General features: G+C 37.1%; 1 protein-coding gene across 4 annotated transcripts in view; it reads right to left on the bottom strand.

Moving 5' to 3' along the window:
- Positions 1 to 376: 376 nt before the first annotated feature.
- The window catches only part of LOC135586597 (anaphase-promoting complex subunit 4-like), a 70,902-nt gene continuing 49,186 nt past the window's right edge, over positions 377 to 22,092 (bottom strand). For 3 of the 4 annotated variants that reach the window (XM_065127736.1, XM_065127738.1, XM_065127739.1), the window contains 5 exons: positions 14,120 to 14,258; positions 1,424 to 1,648; positions 1,177 to 1,329; positions 754 to 835; positions 377 to 589 (listed from right to left, as the gene is read on the bottom strand). In XM_065127736.1, the coding sequence (XP_064983808.1) occupies positions 495 to 589; positions 754 to 835; positions 1,177 to 1,329; positions 1,424 to 1,648; positions 14,120 to 14,258 (694 nt within the window). In that variant the 3' untranslated portion in view covers positions 377 to 494. Of the gene's footprint in view, positions 590 to 753; positions 836 to 1,162; positions 1,330 to 1,423; positions 1,649 to 14,119; positions 14,259 to 22,092 lie in introns of all 4 variants that reach the window. The other variant, XM_065127737.1, reaches the window with a different exon arrangement.

Here is a 22,092-nt window from a genome sequence, read left to right as displayed (position 1 = left end):
GTTCTCTTCCTCTTCACCGCCACGTTGCCTTTATCCAAAATTTGTCACCATTGTTCCTCCCTCACCGGGGTCATCCTCCACCTCCGGTGCCCCTCCTCCCTTTCTCCCCTTCTCTTCTCCTTTTCCTCCATCTCTTCCTCATCTATTCATCTGCCTGCTCTACCACTTATCTACCTTTCTTCGACTAGGGAAACCCAACTTGTATAACTACAACTGACATCTCCCAGCTGGATAGTAGATCTACTGCTAGAGTTGGTTTGAAATTGTCATTTGTCTCTCCCGGCATTGGCATGGGACAACCTAATCCCATCTGGTAGAGATGAAGATCAGGCAAATCTGATTAAAAGATCAGACTAAGCAAAAATTGAACAGAAACTTACAAAATCCTCCAGTTCTCCGCATCTGATGTTAAAATTTCCAGGATCAGTCAACAGCAAACAATTGGGACGACAAATTAATGACAATCTAGTAAACAATTTCCTATCCATGTTGACTCAATCGATGTCGGAAGTCTCATCCTCATCTTCATCAAGAATATACACCATGGCATGCCTTCTTGATGTAAAAACACACGCAAGTCCCCTGGAAGCTGCAGAAAGTTGAACCAGAAAATGAATTAACTATGGAACTAACTACAATAAACTCACTAACAAAGGAGCTGAATAAACTCGAAAATAAATTTCAGCCTACATTTCCAAGGTAATTATGGAAGTTGTCAAGCATCTCAAATAACAAATATAAAGATAATCTTACCACTGACAGCCAGCGGGCTAGTTACAGGTTCTGAAATATAACGAACTTTTCCAATTTCCAGGTGCATGTCAACAGCAGAAGCCTGGTGTGAATGGCAACAAGAAAATTGGTTATTAGAAATTTTAAATTTTTTTAAAATTGCCAAATGAAAGCCTGACAATCTTAAAAAATAAAAGGATGTTTGCAGACATTATAATACATCCATGCAAATCATATGAATCTGCATTTTAGTATTTGACATTCCAAATCTGTGTTAATTTCTACTGTTACATTTAGTGAAACATGCTCTTTCGCCAACATACATGCAGGCAATCATGCAATACTAAGAAAAAAAAAAAAGATCATGAGGTAAAATAGCCTTAGGAGCATATGATGCGATTTTATGGTTACACAAGGAAGATATTCTTACTTCGTAACACATACCTTCAAGATTTGCAATGTCCAGAGGTTGGCTGGTGTTCGTCTTGAAAGAGGCAAAAAGCAAAAGTCACTAATTTGTACCATCATTACCAAAGATCTCATTGTACTTTCAGATGTGGAGGTTGATTCATTAAGTAAAAGAACAATTTGGTTTTCCTGTTTCATTCAAAGGGAAAAAAACACAAAACGTCAAGCAAACAAGATAACTGAAGATGAATAAAAGAATGTTGCATTAAGAAAGCTTTATAACCTTATACAAAGATAGATCAATGCACTGAAATGCATCTGGTATACATAATAAAATAGCTTCAGGAGAAGTTACTCTCTTCTGAACAGGATCCAGTCCATTTGCAAAACCCCTTATGATGCCAATACAGTTTGTCAACTCAAGTGATTCATCAGGTACTTTAAAGCATATATAGTCTACATGGCTATCACCATCTGTACACACTTCTGAAGTAGCACCATGGTCACCCTAAAGTTCAAATATAAAAATAAAAAACTACATTAGATTCACTACAGAAGCATGTTATTGTTGCAAAGATCAACAATCATAAACGTTAACAATATTATACTATTCAGCACTAAAGAACTAATGCACCTCAGCAGCACCAGAATTATAAAAACGAACCACCAGATATAGGATTATGGCTCTGAATGAACATGTCAGATGGCTTGAATGTTGTTCAAGCAAACAGCCAAATAATTTTTTAACATTTAGAACTTTTAAATATCAATCAACTGATATTGTCTGAACTGGACCTTTGTGATTATACAATAAATTAGCTCAAATATCAACTTGATTAGTTGGTTCTCACCACTGCACGAATCTCTAGCCACTGTCAAGTGTCATTTTTATGCTTTTAGGCGAGTCCTGCTCTTGCCTAACCTTGTCAAGGAAGGAAATAGGAACCACCACTAAGGTGTTAACAATGAATGAACAATAGATCATTCATTTTGTCTGATCTTCCAAGATGCCCACCAGTCTCAATGGAAAATTGCTTTAATCTTATCTAAAATTTTACAGAAATGAAAAGTTTTCATGTTTGGTATGCAGCTAAAAGTTGTCCCACGATCATACACGTTCAGTTTCTTTGAAGAAAACCACACATTGCAAACCCCTAATGGAATTTCTATTTTGCATATCCATGCAGAGTGTAAGGTTTTAGCCTAGTAACATGGTCATATTCCTCTGTTGTTAGGGCTCTTGACGAATATCCATGACTAATGATGTTAGACCCCAATTACCAGAAACAGCAACATGGCTAGCAGAAGCAATTGTTATTACACAAAGAAGCCTAACAATTTTTGGATATCAGATGTCAAAGTTACTTCACTTAATCTTCCTACTCCAGCTGCTTCAGTGGCAACAGAGTGGTGTCTATGGATAGATGTATACACATATTTCAATGAGAGAAACAGACTTGATGGGGAAGTACCCATCAGTAAAGCCTAGATTTATTTTGTTTCACCTTTTTTATATGTATCTACAGATATGACTAGTCCATTGGGTTCTGAGGTGTAAGGTACTCTAATTCTTGAATGCAATTCTTAATATTGCATAGATTTTGACTTTGGGACCTCACATTATCATGACAATAAAAAGGCATCAAGCGTTGATTGATTTTCTACTAGAATGGAGCTTACAAATTGTATTCCACCACTGCTTTTCAACAGCTCCGTTCCCTCCCATATCTTCCACCTCAATGAATGACTTCCAATTACCAAAATTACTAGATATAGAAGGAACTAGAAAAAGGTTATGTTTTGCTAGTTATATAATGTTGTCACAGTGGCAAGTTAGATGTCTGTAATTTAAGATCTTTGGGAAAGAATGACTATTGAACAATGGATGTAATCAAATCAAATAGTTAAGTTAGAAATCAATTTTTATTTCCTTACTTGCCAATGTAATTTAGGAAATATTAATCATATTTCCTTATTTACTACTACGAATTAGGAAATGACTATTAAGGATTCCAAATACGGTGATATCATATTTGTTAGTATATTAAATAGAAATAATTCATATCAAATAAATACGAAAATTAAAATATTTTTTCTTTAATGGAGGCTCACCTTCTCCTATTTAAGGGGAGAGATTTCTCTCATTCTTCATCATCTAGCCGAGCCTAGCAGCAGGAGGAACGAAAAGTTACACCCTGCTAACGAGAAACAGGTTTCCCTACATTTCTTGAAATTAAAATTTTTTATTTTGATTACTTAAATGTTAAAATTTTTATAGTTTGAAAATATCTATCAGTCCTTTTAATGTCAAAGTATTTATTGTTGGATTAAGATATGTTATGTGAAGTTTTTAAGGGATTCTTTAAATACACTGAAATTATACATGTTTTATGTATTGAATACATAATATTTGATTCTTCATATTTGGATTAGGAATGTTATTTCCTCGTATTGCAGTTTACCTTTTTATCTTATCTGGATTAAAATATACTATGAGTAGCGAAAAAAAAAAATTTCTTAATCCTTTAATTGTTAAAATTTTTATTGTTATATTATAATATATTATCTGAAAATTTTTATCCCCGTTACAATTTAGAATTTTATTGTTTAATTAAATCATGTTGAAATTATTAATGTCATATGTATTAAAAATATGATTTTTAATTCTTATTAAATTTAAAATATCATTTCCTTGTATTGAAGTTTATATTTCAATATTATTCTTTAATCTGTTGTTATGTTTTAATGTATTATTATTGTCATAATTTAATATTGATGAAATTGGATTGGCATAAGGTTAGAACAGCCCGCAAAATAAGCCCAACCCATAGGTCAAGCCACAGCTCATTGGCTAGGCTTAGTCTACTGACTAGGCCCAACCCATAGGCCGAGCCTATCCTGTGGGTCAGGCCCTAGCCCGCAGGCTAACCCAGCCTAGCCCAATAGGGCAGTCATGTGCTTCGCATATGACTAGTCCATGGGCCAAGGTTGGCCCAACCTACAGTAGTGCATGCACAGTTACATACAGTGCACATGACCAGTATATGAGTCGACCTAGCCTAGTCCAATGTTATGTAATTGTTGGAATTGAGCTCAAACGTCGATTGAACTAAACCATACTTGATTAGTCTAGATCAATTTAGGGTGATTCCGAATTGGTTTGACTTATTCAAGTCAGTTTAACCTAAATTGAACATAATCTAGTCCAAATTATACTAGTCTAGGGTGGTTCCAAACCAGTTAAATGAAGATTAAAGATCGGTTCAGTTAGGTTCTAGTAAATCGAGTTTAATTAGATCGATTGAAATAAGGTTCAAGTCAATTGAGGACTAATTTATACTATTTGATATTGATGATATTTAAAAAAAATATTTTAAATATGTTATTTCATCCCGATATAGATATGACTAGTGTGAGATTATATTATTTCCTGCCAAGGGCAGGTAAGGTGATTCCCTTCGGGGATTAGTGGGTCGTCAAACGTAGCGGCTGGACGGTTCCTTCATTTGCTGTCGGGATGAACATGTCCCCACTTTGGTGGATAAAGGACACCACTTCATCCATTGTTGGGAGTGCGATATGAGTTTGCCTCCATCCGTTGTTGGGAGAACATAAACTCATCCCGTAGGATAAAGCCTCTTCATCCGCTGTTGAGGGAGTGCTCCTTCAAGTACTTGATATACGCCAATGAGATAATTGATTTTTGATCATGCATTCATTTTGAGTTGACTTTTTGAGTTCCTACTCAATGTTGCTGAATTTTTTTTATTTTTTATTTTCAGAGTAGCCTCTCTCTAGTACTAAATCGGATTCCAATAGAGAGCAGACCTTCTTCTACCGCAAGGTAGAGCTACTTAGATAATTCTTAAGTTAACATCATTATGTTTACTTTTCTACTTATGCTACTTGTGATTTAACGAATCAATGAATTGTAATAAATATTTATAAATGATGAATAAAGTGATGTTTATCAATCTGGCTAGCTCTGATACCATAAAAAGATGTCAAATTCTATATTTTTTCAGGAAATATTAATATATTTCCTTATTTGCTATTACGAATTAGAAAATAACTATTAAGCATTCCGAATAAGATGATATCATATTTGTTAGTATATTAAATATAAATAATTCACATTAAATAGATACGAAAATTAAAATAAATTTCTTTTAATGGTGGCTCACCTCCTCCTATTTAAGGGGAGGGATTTCTTTCATTCGTTCCTTACCTAGCCGAGCCCAATAGTGAGAGGAACGAGGAGTTAAACCCTACTAACGAAAAGAAGGTTTCCCTACCTTTCTTGAAATTAACAGTTTTTATTTTGATTACTTAAATGTTGAAATTTTTGTAGTTTGAAAATATTTATCAATCTTTTTAATGTCAAAATATTTATTGTTAGATTAAGATATGTTATGTTAAGTTTTTAAGAGATTCTTTAATCCTCTTAAAGGTTTCTTTGGATTTAAATACACTGAAATTATAAATGTTTTATGTATTGAATACATGATATTTGATTCTTCATAGTATATTTTAATATACTATGAGCAGTTCAAAAAAAAATATATTTTCTCATCCTTTAATTGTTAAAATTTTTATTGTTAGATTATAATATATTATCTAAAAAATTTTATCCCTGTTAAGATTTAGAATTTTATTGTTTGATTAGATAATGTTAAAATTATTCATGTCATATGTATTGAAAATATGAATTCTAATTCTTATTAAATTTAGAATATAATTTCCTTGTGTTGATGTTTATCTTTCAATATTATTCTTTAATATGTTGTTATGTTTTAATGTATTATTGTTGTCATAATTCAATATTGATTAAATTAGATAAGCATAGGGTTATAACTGCCCGCAAACAAGGCCCTACCCATAGTTCGAGCCATAGCCCATTAGTTAGGCTTAGTCTGCTGACTAGGCCCAACCTATAGGCCAAGCCTATACCACGGGTCAGGCCCTAGCCCATAGGCTAACCCAGCCCAACCTAACATGGGCCTTCTAAGTATTTATATCCCTAATCTGGGAAAACTCTTGGGATATCCTTCCATGCAGTCCATCTTTGATGGGCTTAGTACCAGGCCGTGCTTTTGGTATTCCATTCATAAACAGCTGAAAATCAGGTTCCGAATCTCGTATACGACACAAATGACTAGTCCACGGGCCAAGGTTGGCCCAACCTATAGTGGTGCATGCATAGTTATATGCAGTGCACATGACCAGTATATGAGTCGACCTAGCCTAGTCCAATATTATGTAATTGTTGGAATTAAGCCCAAACGGTGATTGAACTAAACCAGACTTGATTAGTCTAGATCAATTCAAGGTGATTCTGAATTGGTTTGACTTATTCAAGTCAGTTTAACCTAATTTGAACCTAATCTAGTCCAAATTATACTAGTCTAGGGTGGTTTCAGACCAGTTAAATGAGGATTAAAGATCGGTTTAGTTAGGTTCTAGTAAATGGAGTTCAATTGGATCGATTGAACTAGGGTTCAAGTCAATTGAGGGCTAATTTATAAAATTTGATATTGATGATATTTGAAAGAGATGTTTTAAATGCGTTATTTCATCCCGATATAAACATAACTAGTGTAAGATTATGTTATCTCCCTGCCAAGAGCAGGTAGGGCAATTCCGTTCGGGGATTAACGGGCCGTTAGATGTAGCGACTCGACGGTTCCTCCATCTATTGTCGGGGAGAACATGTCTCCACTTTGGCCAGTAAGGGACACCAATCCATTCGCTGTTGGGAGTACGATATAAGTTTGCCTCCATCCGCTGTTGGGAGAACACAAACTCATCCTGTAGGATAAAGCCTTTCATCCGTTGTTGGGTGAGTGTTCCTTTGGGTATTTGATATACGCCAATTGGATGATTGATTTTTTATCATGTATTTATTTTGAGTTGACTTTTTAGGTTCCTACTCAGTGTTGCTGATTTTTCTTTGTTTTTTATTTTCAGAGCAGGCTCCTTCTAGCACTAAATTGGATTCCATTGGAGAGCGAACCTTCTTCTACCGCTAGGTAGAGCCACTTGGATTATTTTTAGAGTTAACATCATTATGTTTACTTTTTTACTTGTGTTACTTGTGATTTAACGAATAAATGAATTATAATAAATGTTTATAAATGATTAATAAAGTGATGTTTATCAATCTGTCTTTGATATCATAAAAAGATGTCATATCCTAGATTTTTTTGGGAAATATTAATCTTATTTCCTTGTTTGCTATTACGAATTAGGAAATTACTATTAAGCATTCTAAATAGGGTGATAACATATTTATTAGTATATTAAATAGAAATAATTCACATTAAATAAATACAAAAATTAAAATAAATTTTCTTTAATGGTGGCTCACGTCCTCTATTTCAAGGGGAGGGATTTCTCTCCTTCGTTCTTCACCTAGCCAAGCCCAACAACAGGGGAACGAGAAGTTACACCCTGCTGACGAGAAATAGGTTTCTCTACCTTTCTTGAAATTAAAAGTTTTTAGTTTGATTACTTAAATATTAAAAATTTTATAATTTAAAAATATTTATCATTCTTTTTATTGTAAAAATATATATTATTGGATTAAAATATGTTATGTGAATTTTTTAAGGGATTCTTCAATCCTCTTAAAGGTTTCTTTGGATTTAAATACATTGAAATTATACATGTTTTATGTATTGAATACATGATATTTGATTCTTCATATTTGGATTAGGAATGTTTATAATCACCGACAATTTCTCCCTAAACATAAATTAATTACTATAAATGATGTATTGCTTTATTTTTAACTTTTATATTTGTGTATTATAGTTAAGGAAATGATTAAATTTGGTTTCCTTAATCATGTGGATAAGTTAGGAATTCTATTAATCAATTAAATTATTAATTAATTTATTTTCTAATAAGTGATTTGATTTTTAGGAAGTAAATAGTTTACATTTCATTTTCGTGTGTGAACTATAAGAAATGAATATTATATTTCTCTCTTTGTTTGTGAAAGGAAAATAAAAATAAATTAAAAATAAGAATTAAATTATTATTTACATTCTGGGGAGATCTCATATTCTCTTATATAAAAGGGACTACTCCCTCATTTCTCACCGAGCCTAACAATAGGAGGATTGAGAGGACTTCCCGAAGAGATAATATCGAGGAAAGGATAACCGTGGAAATGTAGGATCCTTTCTTTTTAATTAGTTTTTATTTATGTTTTGAAATCTTGATGTTGAGATTGTTATAATTTTATAATGCATGATTATGCTTTAATTTCAAAATTTTATGATTAGTAAATAATAATAATTGATTTGTGATGTTAGAATGATTGTTTGATTTATATTTGATCTCTTAAGATTAAGTGAATTTTAATATTGATTTAATTATTAAAATATTTATTTTTGAATTAACATAATAGTTCTAATTTATTTAATTAGATATATCTATGTTTTAAGAATTATGTTTGAAATTCTATAATGTAATTAGTTTTAAATTTAAGATCATGAATTTAAATTTAATTTGATAAGAGGAGTCTAATTAGGGTCCGACTTAAGTCAGGTTGATCTATCAGATCGGATTGACTCAGCCCATGTGGTAATGTACGACCTAGCCCATATGGCCAAGTACAACCTAGCCCGTGTCACTAGGCATGACCCAACCCATATAGCAAGGTACGACCCAACCATGTGGCCAGGCATAAGCCAGCTCATGCGGCTAGGTACGACCTAATCCATGTTGTCAAATACGACCCCAACTCATGTGTCTAGGTATGACCAACTCGCAAGCCAAGCATTACCTAGTTTAGTGGTAAGGCTCAAACCAACTTATAAGTGAGGCTTAGTCTAGTCCATGAAGTTAAGCTTGCCCAACTATGCGATTGACATTAGACACATCGTTGCTCCTCTATCTAGCCCATTGTACCTTAACTCAACCTATTACTTAGAATGGCCATGTGCAACGCATATGACCCATCCAAGACTTAGGTGGGCTGGTTCGATCTGGGCTAACACTATACGACATAGTCTAATTTCTTATCCCTTTATTGGTTTGAGCTTGTTAATTGACTAAATCAGACAGGTTTGATCGGTTAAAGTCGGTTTAGGGTGATTCCAAACTAGCTTGACTAGTTCAAACCTACTTGACTTAATCAAGATCAATCAAATCTAAATTAAACCAATCTAGGAAGATTCCAGATTAATTCTATAAGGATTTGAGGTCGGTTCCGTTAGGTCGTAATCAAATTGCATTTGGTTTAAGTCAATTGTTTCCGATTAGAGTTTTGGTTGATTGAGGACTATTGAGAGATTGATGTTTCATGCCTTTATGATTTGATTAATTTAAAGGATTTATCTGGAGATATCATTTAAAAATGATTATTGGTTTTCTACTTTTCTTAAGTTTATTATATTGATATGATTATTATCATGTAGTAGATGTGACTAGGCTAATAGTTCACATTGGAAGTATAACATGTGAAAGGAGCTGCAGGCCCATCACAGTACGGAGCCACCAATGAACATAGTTTAGCATATTTACATCAAGTATGGTCTCTCATAATATTTAATCATACTAATTTCTTGATGCATGCGTAAGTGAATGGATAAGTGTAAATGAATGATCATGGATGTTTATGTATCCCTACCAAGGGCAAGTATGGCAATTCCCTTCAGGGATTAGCGGGTCGTCAAATGTGATGGTTAGACGGTTCCTCCATTCGCTGTTTAGAGGAACGTGTCCCCACTTGAGCGGGTGAGGAATACCACTCCATCCATTGTTGGGAGTGTGATATGGATTATCTGCATCCGTTGTTGGAAGGAATCCATCCCGTGGAATATGTTTCTCCATCCGTTGTTGAGATAGTGCACTATCAGGTGATGTATGTATTTGTTATTATGTATGTGTTGCATGTAGCTGATGCATGATTTTATTTATTATGTAAGAAATTATCATCGTTTTTTTTTGTGCATAAGTTTTATGATGAATCAATATATTATCATTTTTTATTGAATTATCGATATTTATTTTTATTTCATGAATATTAAAGATTATTTTAATGATAATTTTGAGGTTCCTACCGGCATGTGTAGTTGCTAATATGTTTTTACATTATATTTATTTTCAGAGTAATCTATTACTTTGTAAAAGATCTAAAGCTTGGATGGAAGAGACTTGTGACCCTACCAAGAAGATATGGTCCTTTTTCTAATTAATAGAATATTTACTATTGTAAAGACAAGGATTTCAATTCAAAGACGAATGAAAAAAAAGGGAGTTTATTATGTAAATTATGAATAATAAATTACTGATTTATTATTCTTTTTATAAATCTGGGATGTGACAATATTATTTCCTCATATTGTAGTTTACCTTTTTATCTTATCTAGATTAAAATATACTATGAAAAGTTCAAAAAAAAAATATTTCTTGATCCTTTAATTGTTAAAATTTTTATTGTTAGACTATAATATATTATCTGAAAATTTTTATCCCTGTTAAGATTTAGAATTTTATTGTTTGATTAGATCATGTTTTAATGTATTATTATTGTCATAATTCAATATTGATGAAATTGGATAACATAGGGTTAAAAAAACTCGCAAACTTGGCCCAACCCATAGGTCAAGCCATAGCCCATTGGCTAGGCCTAGTCTGCTTACTAGGCCCAACCCATAGGCCAAGCCTAACCCGCAGGTCAGGCCCTAGCCCGCAGGTTAACCCAGCCCAACCTAGCCCAACATGAGTAATCATATGCGACGTATATGACCAGTCCATGGGCCAAGGTTGGCCCAACCTACTATGGTGCCATGAGCAATATATGAGTCGGCCTAGCCTAGTCAAATATTATGTAATTGTTGGAATTGAGCCCAAACGTTGATTGAACTAAACCAAACTTGATTAGTCTAGATCAATTCAAGGTGATTCCATATTGGTTTGACTTATTCAAGTCAGTTTAACCGAAATTGAACCTAATCTTGTCCAAATTATACTAGTCTAGGATGGTTCTTGACCAGTTAAATGAGGATTAAAAATCGATTCAGTTAGGTTCTAGTAAATCAAGTTCAATTAGATCAATTGAACTAGGGTTCAAATCAATTGAGGGCTAATTTGTATTATTTAATATTAATGATATTTGCAAGAGATGCTTTAAATGTGTTATTTCACCCCGATATAGACATGACCAGTGTGAGATTATGTTATTTCCCTGTCGAGGGGAGGTAGGGCGATTCCCTTCGGAGATTGATAGGCCGTCAAACATGACAGCTGGATGGTTCCTCCATCCGCTGTTGGGAGGAACATGTCCCCACTTTGGCAGTTAAGGGACACTACTTCATCCGCTGTTGGGAGAACACAAACTCATCCCGAAGGATAAATCCTCTACATCCGCTGTTGGGAGAATGCTCCTTCGGATAGGTGATATACGCCAATGGGATGATTGATTTTTGATCATATAATCATTTTGAGTTGACTTTTGGGGTTCCTACTCAACGTCGCTGAATTTTCTTTATTTTTGATTTTCAGATCAACCTCGCTCTAGTATTAAATCAGATTCCAGTGGAGAGCGGACATTTTTCTAGTACTATGTTTACTTTTCTACTTATGATTTAACGAATAAATGAATTGTAATAAATACTTAAAATGATGAACAAAGTGATGCTTATCAACCTAGCTCCGATACCATAAAAAGATGTCATATCCTGGATGTTTTTAAGAAATATTAATCTTATTTCCTTGTTTGCTATTATGAATTAATAAATTGCTATTAAACATTCCAAATTGGGTAATATCATATTTGTTAGTATATTAAATAAAAATAATTCACATTAAATAAATATGAAAGTTAAAATAAATTTTTTTTTAATAGAGGCTCACCTCCTCCTATTTAAGGGGAGAGATTTCTCTCATTCGTTCCTCACCTAGCCGAGCCCAACAATAGGAAGAACGAGATGTTATACCCAGTTGACGAGAAATAAGTTTCTCTACCTTTCTTGAAATGAAAAGTTTTTATTTTGATTACTTAAATATTGAAATTTTTGTAGTTTTAAATTATTTATCATTTTTTTTAATGTAAAAATATTTATTGTTGGATTAAGATATGTTTTGTGAAGTTTTTAAGGGATTCTTCAATCCTCTTCAATCTGGATTAAAATATACTATGAGTAGTTCAAAAAAAAAATTCTTAATTATTTAATTATTAAAATATTTATTGTTAGATTATAATATATTATTTAAAAAATTTTATCCCTGTTAAGATTTAAAATTTTATTGTTTGATTAGATCATGTTTAAATTATTCATGTCATATGTCTTGAAAATATGATCAAGAATTTTTATTAAATTTAGAATATCATTTCCTTTATCTTTCAATATTATTCTTTAATCTGTTGTTATGTTTTAATGTATTATTATTGTCATAATTCAATATTGATGAAATTGGATAAGCATAGGGTTAGAAACTTAGAACAACACGCAAACTAGGCTCAACCCATAGGCCAGGCCTAACCCACGGGTCAGGCCCTAGCCCGCAGGCTAACCCAGCCCAACCTAACATGGGCAATCATATGCAACGCATATGACCAATCCATAGGCCAAGGTCGGCCCAACCTACTGTGGTGCATGCACAGTTATATGTAATGTACATGACTAGTATATGAGTCGGCCTAGCCTAGTCCAATATTATGTAATTGTTGCAATTTAGCCTAAACGTTAATTGAACTAAACAAGACTTGATTAGTCTTAGATCAATTCATGGTGATTCCGAATTGGTTTGACTTATTAAAGTCAGTTTAGCCTAAATTGAACCTAATCAAATCCAAATTAAACTAATCTAGGGTGGTTCCAAACTGGTTAAATAAGGATTAGAGATCGGTTCAATTATGTTCTAATAAATCGAGTTTAATTGGATCGATTAAACTAGGGTTCAAATCAATTGAGGACTAATTTGTATTATTTGAGATGATATTTAAAAGAGATATTTTAAATGTGTTATTTCATCTCGATATAGACATGACCAATGTGAGATTATGTTATTTCTCTGCCGAGGGCAAGTAAAGCAATTCCCTTTGGAGATTAGCGGGCCGTCAGACATGGCGGTTTGACGATTTCTCCATCTGCTATTGGAGGAACGTGTCCCTACTTTGGTGGATAAGGGACACCACTCCATCTGCTGTTGGGAGCACAATATAAGTTTGCCTCCATCCGCTGTTGGGAAAACACAAACTCATCCCGTAGGATAAAGCCTCTTCATCCGCAGTTGGGGGAGAGCTCCTTCGGATATTTGATATACGCAAATGGGATGATTGATTTTTAATCATGTATTCATTTTGAGTTGACTTTTAAAGTTCCTACTCAATATTGTTGAATTATCTTTGTTTTTGATTTTTAGAGCAACCTCCCTCTAATACTAAATCAGATTCTAGTGGAGAGCGGACCTTCCTCTACCACTAGGTAGAGCCACTTGGATGATTCTTGGAGTTATGTCACTATGTTTACTTTTCTATTTATGATTCGACGAATAAATGAATTGTAATAAATGTTTATAAATGATGAACAAAGTGATGTTTATCTACTTGGCTCTGAATGTGTGAAAAGATGTAATCAAAAAAAAAAAAAAAATCCAGGATGTGACAATGGATCATTAGAATTCCATATATAATATACAACTTTTCTATACATATATTACTCTGCTACTTGTGATATTCTTTTAGGTGCCCACTTGTGTGCCTACAACCTAAGCCTTTTAAAGGGTTACCACTTCTGACCACCTAGTTATTGTGATACAATAGCAAATATCTCCACTGAACATACAAACATATATGTTGTATCAACTGCATCAGTAGCCAATTAGAAAGATAATAATAAAAAATGTGGTATTGGAACTAAACCGTTGATTTGGTTATGTATCCATTAAAAATGAATTATTGAATAAATAACCAACTATTATGAAATCTAATGTGTTCCTAAAAAAGTGAAATTTGGATAAGCACCTTGTAGTAGAATATTGATGTAGGGGCATCCGATGATGAAACTTCAGGTGTATATCCAACCTTATACAGTGGCATCAAATCTTCACAATGAATCTTCTGCGAGATAGTGGTGAACTGAAGTAGGAAAGCCTCCTTTAAGCTGTAAAAGGATGGGGAAGCTGTTTTAAGGATACATGATAAGACATGGTACATCAACCCATATAATAGTTCAGGAAACTAGCAGAACTTTTTGTTAGTTTAGTTCGTGCTCTGTTATGACATGAGATGCATTGGATTGCCCTCCACAAATAAGCATTTATATCTAAGATCCTTGAGATGGCCTTTTATAAATGCAATATATAACACAAAAGTTGTGATTGGTAAAGGATGTGTGGACCTAACATAATAATGAGATTAAGACATGGAAAATAGAATATTCATAATTAAGATTTGTTTTCAAAAAGTAATAACAGTCAACCTGCCACAAGACCAGGTTTTATTACTCTCAGTTACTTTGTAATATTGATCATTATGTCATGAACAATTATCATTACTTTGTTCCAGAATAAGACTTTGATAATGTGATAAATGATTGAAAAGACTAGCTTCTGCTTCATTTGTTAATCCTTTTTGCCACATAAAATTTATCTTATTTGCTTTTATTTCTTACACTAAAATATATGTTTTCCATTAATTTCCAGAAATCTGATGCATCCACATCATGGTGTGAATCACGTTAAGTTGTTTCTTTTATTGTTTCACGCAAACAAGAGATTTAGGAAAACATGCTTTACAGCTTCAAAATAATGATTATTTAATTATTTAAATCTACCAGTTTACTTTTATCAGTTAAAAAAATATAATCTTCATATTCTAAAATATATCTAATGCAAAATAAGTTTGCAAGCAATACATCATAACTCTTTAAGGATCTCTATAACAAGAAGGATGGCATCAAATTGCAAAGTATCTTCTAATTTCACTAATTTTCTGTAAATAAAAAAGGTAGTTAACATTAATAACCACTTAGTAATCCATTTAACATTTCTGAATCTGAATCATTCTTCCAGTTCAAGACTGAATAAAGGAAGGGGGTTATTATTGTTATGAGGAAGGGGGCTTTAGACCTTCATGTGCATCAAGCTAAGGAATGGACATCTATTCTTTCAATCTTTTCTCGTTCCTCAAGCTTAATGAGGCATTGTGGAGAAAAGGGATAAAGAAAAGGAGGAATAATCGACCTTTAGGAAAAGAAGGTTCTGTTACCTCCCTTCATTAATTCTTTTTTTTTGGTGGTTTCATCCATCTCTTTCTCATTTTTCTTCTGAGTTTCAGTTAGCATAGTTCAGGTATTTTGGTACAATATCAGATGGGCACTGTACAGGACCAAAGACAAAGTTTCACCGTAATTCATGATACCATGGTGTCCCAAATTACTGTAGTACTAAAAATGCCAAATTGGCAATCCAATGTCATTAAAGTCAATTCAATTTTATAGAGATAAGCCAACCAAAGATAAATGCTTTTTAAAAAAGCTCAAATGAGAAAATTACCAATAATATAGAAAAAAAACAAATGAGCTTGTAGCTTCAAAATTTTTACTAGCATTGTTGTTGATTAAATTAGATGCAGACTTAACTGATTGGTTATATCTTTGGTATGCAACCTCTATATGAATAACTCGGAGAGAGTTGGCAAATTAAAGAGCATGAAAAGGCTCAATAATTGGAGAAAGATGGCAGATTCGAGATTTTATTTGCAGATCTAGATTTTCAATTTGAGTCCTGTTCGGAGTAAAATTAAGTTTATGAACAAAGGCATCTAACATGCACAAGTAGGAAGTAGTGTCATCTTAGCTAGTTTGATAGCAGGATAATGACAGCGGCAACAGAGGCAGTGGAATCGGACGTATGGTTAGGCCGTTAGGGAAAGTTACGAGGAGGGGGAGGCTGATATGCATGCGTTGGTTCAAACGAACCAACTAATCGGGCGCACGCTACCTCTCTCTGCTGTCGTTGCTGTGGTCGACCGCCTGGTTTAAACCGGGCGCTTGCCCGAAACACCTGGCGCTTGGGCTCAGGCGAGTGCCTAGGTGGTGCCTCTTTGAAGCACGCTGCTTGACAATTAAACCAGGCGCTCGGGCCTCGCCTTGCCTTGCCCGAGCGCCCGGGCGCCTTTTTAAATCACTGGTTGCAACTAGGCTGACCCTTTACGAACGGATAACGCAAAGGTGTCTCACGACTTAGGCAATTCCAACCATAGTATGCAGTACCAAATGGTACCGCCCGGTACGGGCGGTACGTACCAGTCCGATGGCATATCGATACGCAGACCACCCGATACCACTACAGTGCTACAGTGCTATACTATAGTAGTGCTATAGTGCTCGGTACACCCTGGTGTATTGCTCGGTATGCCCTGGTGTACCGCTCGATATATCGGTACCGTACTGTACCGAGCCAACCTCGAAACACCGGTACGATACGGTATTGCATACCTTGATTCCAGCTAAGTCCGTGCAATTGAGGTATCAGAGTGGGCAAGCAATTCAAGCAAACAGCGAAAAGTTTCACAATCTCGCTATAGCGAAGCATCATAGAAAATCAAGCAAGATAGGGCAAGCCGAACCATTGCCCGAAGCAGCCGTGGGTGGGCTACAAGTGTAAACTCGCTCCCAAGCTGTTAGAGTCACACAAGAGGAGCGTGATAGCGAACAAGACAAGCGAGAAGTTGACTACTCTCCGCAAGAGAAGGAGGCACAACCTGAAGCGCCAACCAAGAAAAAGGAGCCATAAGGAGAGGCTTATAACTGCAGAAACCTGCCTTGACGTCCATGAAACGAGTTTGGAGGAACTCTATCGGAGCCAATGAAGGCTTCTTAGGGTAGAGAACTCGCAAGAACAAGCTGAATCTCATATTGATAAGGTCAAGGCCCTAATTGATTGATTGATGCAAGACACCAAAGACTCCGTGCAACATCTACACAAAGTCATAGCGGAACTCACGTCCAAGGTTACATTGCTCATAAGGGCTGTTAATGCGGGAAGGAACAACATCTGTGTTGCTCCACCGCAGAACTTGAGGGCACCTGAGCCACCTTGTTACAGGGGGTGCTAGGGATGCGAAGGAACTCGAGAATTTTTTGTTTGACATAGAATAGTACTTCGAGCTACGAGGCCCAATTCTAAAAAATCAAAGTTTCGATAGCAACAATGTATCCGAATGGGGCTGCAAAACTTTGGTGACGAACACGTTGGAAAGAGATCCAACGAGGTCGGTGTTGAAGCTGAGAGTTAAGGACTCAATTTCTACCCGAGAACACAAAGTTTGCCGCAAGAAGGAAGCTGAGACAACTCCGCCAAAATACTTCCATTCGGAACTACATAAAGTAATTTTCTACACTGATGCTAGACATATAGGACATGTTCGAGAAGGATAAGTTGTTTAACTTCCTCGATGGCCTGAAGTCGTGGGCATAACAAGAACTGCATTAAAGGAATGTCACCGATGCGATTGAAGCAATCGCAATCGCAAAAAGGCTCACTAACTTTGTTTCCGAGGACTCGAAAAAAAAGAAACAATCTTCGGGTAATCGACCACCCAAATATTCCCAAAGGAAGAAGTCCGAGGGTGAGCAAAAGAAAAGGAGTTCCCACAAAGGGCCAAGCTAAAAAAAAAGGCCCCAAAACCTGGCGGATGCTTCTTGTGCAGAGGACCGCACATGGTGAGGGAGTGCCCACAAAAACAAGTACTTAATGCCTTAACAGCATCAATCCACCCCCCAGATCAGACAAGGGCAAGGCCATCGCCCTTAGTTCGAGTAGTTTGGAATCCAACAGCAACGATAAGAAGTCGCGAGGACCCCGAATAGGAGCAATGCATTTGTTGAATGTATTGCCGGGTGGGGGAGAACGTGAAAGTGAAGCCACAGAAGTAGGGAGCGACAAGTTGATGTATATAGACATCAAGCTAAATGACCAAACAACCCGTGCGATAGTGGACACAAGCACTACCCACAATTTCATTGTTGATAGAGAAGCAAGACAACTTGGGCTGAGCCTAGAAAGAGCCCGAGTCAAATGAAGGCTGTGAACTCGGACGCTAAGCAGATCTCTGGCCAGGATTGGGACATGAAGTGAAAGCACAAACATAATGGCAGTGCCACTGGACGATTTCCAAGTGATTCTCGTAATGGAGTTTAAGCACGCAATGAAGTTAGTGCCAATATCATTCCTAAACTCCTTATGCCTAATGAGAGGTGACGACCCCTGTGTGGTTCCAGTTTCTCGAGGAGGAACCAAGGATCTACAACAAATATCAGCATTACAAGCTAAAGAAGGGAGTACGAAAAGGTGAATTAACTTTCGTAGCTACTATAAAGCTAAAGCCACTTGATGTAGAGGTCATCCATGAACCTGCTGTGATGGCAAACATTTTCAAGGAGTTCATAAATGTCTTGCCTCCCGAGTTACCGAAAACTCTGCTACCACGCAAAGGCGTGGATCATCATATCGAGCTGGAGCCGGGAGTGAAGCCTCCAACGAGACCACCATACCGCATAGCCCCTCAAGAGTTGGCAAAGCTCAGGAAGCAGTTAGATAAACTACTATACGATGGTCTCATATGCAGTGATATAAAAAGCGCTAGGCGCCAAGGTCCAAAAACGCCCGAGGCGCTAGGCGCTCGCCCGAGCGAAGCGAAGCGCTAAAATATAAAAATATATAATATAATTAATAAATATAATTATTTAAAATTTTAAATAAAAATATAAAAATATATAATATAATTAATAAATATAATCACATTAACAGTATAAACCTATTGACGGAGAAACGAGGAAGCAGCGGCGAGCGGCGACAGCAGCAGCGGCGAGCGCTAGCGGGAAAGGGAGCGGGAGCTGCGAGCAGCGGGAGGAGCGAGCAGCGGGAGGCGCAAGCAGCAGGAGGCGCGAACAGCGACAGCGGCGAGCAGCGGCAACGGGAGCAGGAGCAACGAGCAGCGGGAGGGCTCGCGGGAGGCGCAAGCAGCGGCAACGGGAGCAGGAGCGACGAGCAGCAGGAGGCGCGAGCGACGACAAAGGCAGCGTTTGCGAGCAGCGACAGCGGCGAGCAGCGAGATCGGGATCGGGAGCGGCAGCGGGTTAGGGTTAGGTAAGGGTTATATCGGTTTAGTTGGTTCGATTGAACCAACTAATAACCGAACCAGGACCGAACTAGACCTAAAATCCTGGTTCGGTCGCCTTGGTTTACCCAGGCGCTCGCCCGAAGCGCCCAGCGCTTGGGCTCGAGTGAGTGCCCAGGCGGCGCCTGTTTGAAGCGCGCTGCCTGGGAGATTAGCGAGGCGCTCGGGCCTCGCCTCGCCCGAGCGCATAGGCGAGCGCCTTTTTCAATCACTTCTCATATGTAGTTCCAAAGCATCATTCGGAGCTCCAGTCCTCTTCCAAAAGAAATAAGATGGGAGCCTCCGATTATACGTCGACTATCGGGCCTTAAACAAGATGATAGTAAAGGACAAGTATCCCATCCCGCTCATCGCGGACTTGTTCGACCAATTAGGCAAAGCAAAGTATTTCGCTAAACTCGACCTTTAATCGGGTTACTGGTAGGTGCGCATTGTTGAAGGTGATGAAGCGAAGACTACCTGTGTGACCAAGTATAGAGCGTTCAAGTTCTTGGTGATGCCTTTCAACTTAACAAACGCTCCAGCCACATTCTGCACTCTCATAAACCAACTATTCAAGGAGACTTGGACAAGTTTGTGGTCTACTTAGACGATATCATCGTTTATAGCCAAATGCTCGAGGAGCATGTCGAGCAACTTCGAACCATTTTCAAGGTTCTCAAGGAGAACCCTTTCTTCTTAAAAAGGGAGAAGTGTTACTTTGCTCAGATGGAGAGTTTATTCTAGGGGCAGCAAATCGGTGATGATTCATTCAGATGGATAAATCAAAGGTGCAAGCTATGGCGCAATGGTGAACACCAAAGAAGGTACTGGAGCTAAGATCCTTCCTTGGTTTCGTCAATTATTATCAACACTCCATAGTTGGGTACTCGAAGAGCATAGCTCCATTGACGGAGTTGCTGAAGAAGAAACAACCTTGGCGATGGTCAAACAAATGTGAAGCGACATTCCAAGACCAAAAGGCAGTTATGTTGGAAGAACTGATACTCAAATTACCGAACTATAGAAAGCCCTTCGAAGTCCATACGGATGCTTCAGACTTCGCTATTGGAAGAGTACTCATGCAAGAGGGTCACCTGGTGGCCTACGAGAGCCGCAAGCTCAACGAGACCGAGCAACGATACTTGGTGCATGAGAAGGAGATGACAACGGTGGTCCACTATCTATGAATTTGACAACACTACCTTCTCGGAATGTGATTTATGCTAAGGACGGACAACATCGCATTAAGTTACTTCCAAACTCAAAAGAAACTCTCTCGAAAGCAAGCATGATAGTAGGACTTGTGGCAATGAACTACAATCCTAGAAGAGTAAATGTCGTGATCGATGCATTGAGCCAAAAAGTGGAGCTAGCGAATGTCATGCAGTTGCAAGGCGAAGGCCAAGCAAGTCAATTGCACTCCAACTTCCTTTCCAGGATCAGGGATGGACTGTGCAATGATCCTCAAGCAATAACCCTGATGCAACTCATTAAAGAGGACAAGACCCAACAATTTTAGGTGGAGGGACTCATACACACCAAAGGGAATAAAGTATATGTTCGTCGGGCGAACAATTTGAGACGTGAACTCTTAAGAGAGTGTCATAATTCCATTTCGACTGGACATCCAGGTATTCACCAAATATTAGCTCTCGTAGAGAGGGCTTTCTATTGGCCGAAGATAGGGACTGATGTGGAGGAATATATTCAAACGTGCCTTGCCAACAATATAAGGTAGAGCAGCGAAAGCCGATGGGACTTTTGGAACCGTTGCCCGTACCAGAAAGGTCGTGGGAGAACATTTCCTTGGACTTTATATCAAGCTTGTCGGTAGTAGGGGGACTCAATTCAATACTCGTAGTGGTCGATCGATTTTCAAAGTATGCAACATTCATTGTTACGCCCCTACACTGCTCAACAGAGGAGGCGGCCAAGTTGATGATGAAAAATGGGTGAAGCATTAAAGAGTCATGCACAATATCATTAGTGATCGACGCATAGTTCTTGGGATGATTCTGGACCAAGCTGTTAAAATTATTGAGGTCTAAATTATACTTCTCCACAAGCCACCACCCTAAACGGATGGCCAAATTAAAAGAATAAATTCGCTCATTAAGCAGTATCTTCGACACTACGTGAGTGCTAACCAACGAGATTGGGTGAAGCTATTGGACAGTCCAATTCTCCTACAACTTGCAACTAAACTCTGTATGCAACAAGAGCCCCTTCAAGATCATTACGGGACAATAGCCATCGACTCCTCACACCTTGACAATCGGTTATACCGAGAATAGTCCATCAGCATATCACTTTAAAAAGGAATGACATCGAAATGCAGATATTGCACGGACTTACTTAGAGAAGGCAACCAAAAAGATGAAGAAGTGGGCAGACCTGGGAAGGCGACCACAGGAGTTTAAAGTTTGTGCCTTGGTGTTGGTGAAGCTCCAATCAGCATCACTCTAGTTTTTAGGCACAAGGGATTGATGCGCAAGTACGAAGAACCCTTCCCAATTATCAGCAGGGTAGACAATATCTCCTACAAATTGCAACTACCGACGTGGCTTAAAATTCATAATGTCTTCCACGCAAGCAACTTGAAAGCCTACCACTCAGATCCGCAGGATGTTTCCCGAAGTGTTCTAACTTGGCTACCCCTAATCAGAGCCTCCTACGAGAAACAAGTTGAAACCATTTTAGTAGATTGCAAGACAAAGCTACCCAACGGAGCAAAGCAGACCGAGAACCTGGTGAAGTGGCGAAAGCTTCCCCAAACAAAAGCCAGTTGAGAGCCTAAAGATGCCCTACTGTCATGGACAAAGCTATAAACA

Source organism: Musa acuminata, chromosome BXJ2-10, assembly GCF_036884655.1.
Source record: "Musa acuminata AAA Group cultivar baxijiao chromosome BXJ2-10, Cavendish_Baxijiao_AAA, whole genome shotgun sequence".
Taxonomy (NCBI): domain Eukaryota; kingdom Viridiplantae; phylum Streptophyta; class Magnoliopsida; order Zingiberales; family Musaceae; genus Musa; species Musa acuminata.
The sequence above is the reverse complement of the archived record's forward strand: the minus strand, read 5'-3'. Positions and strand labels throughout refer to the sequence as shown.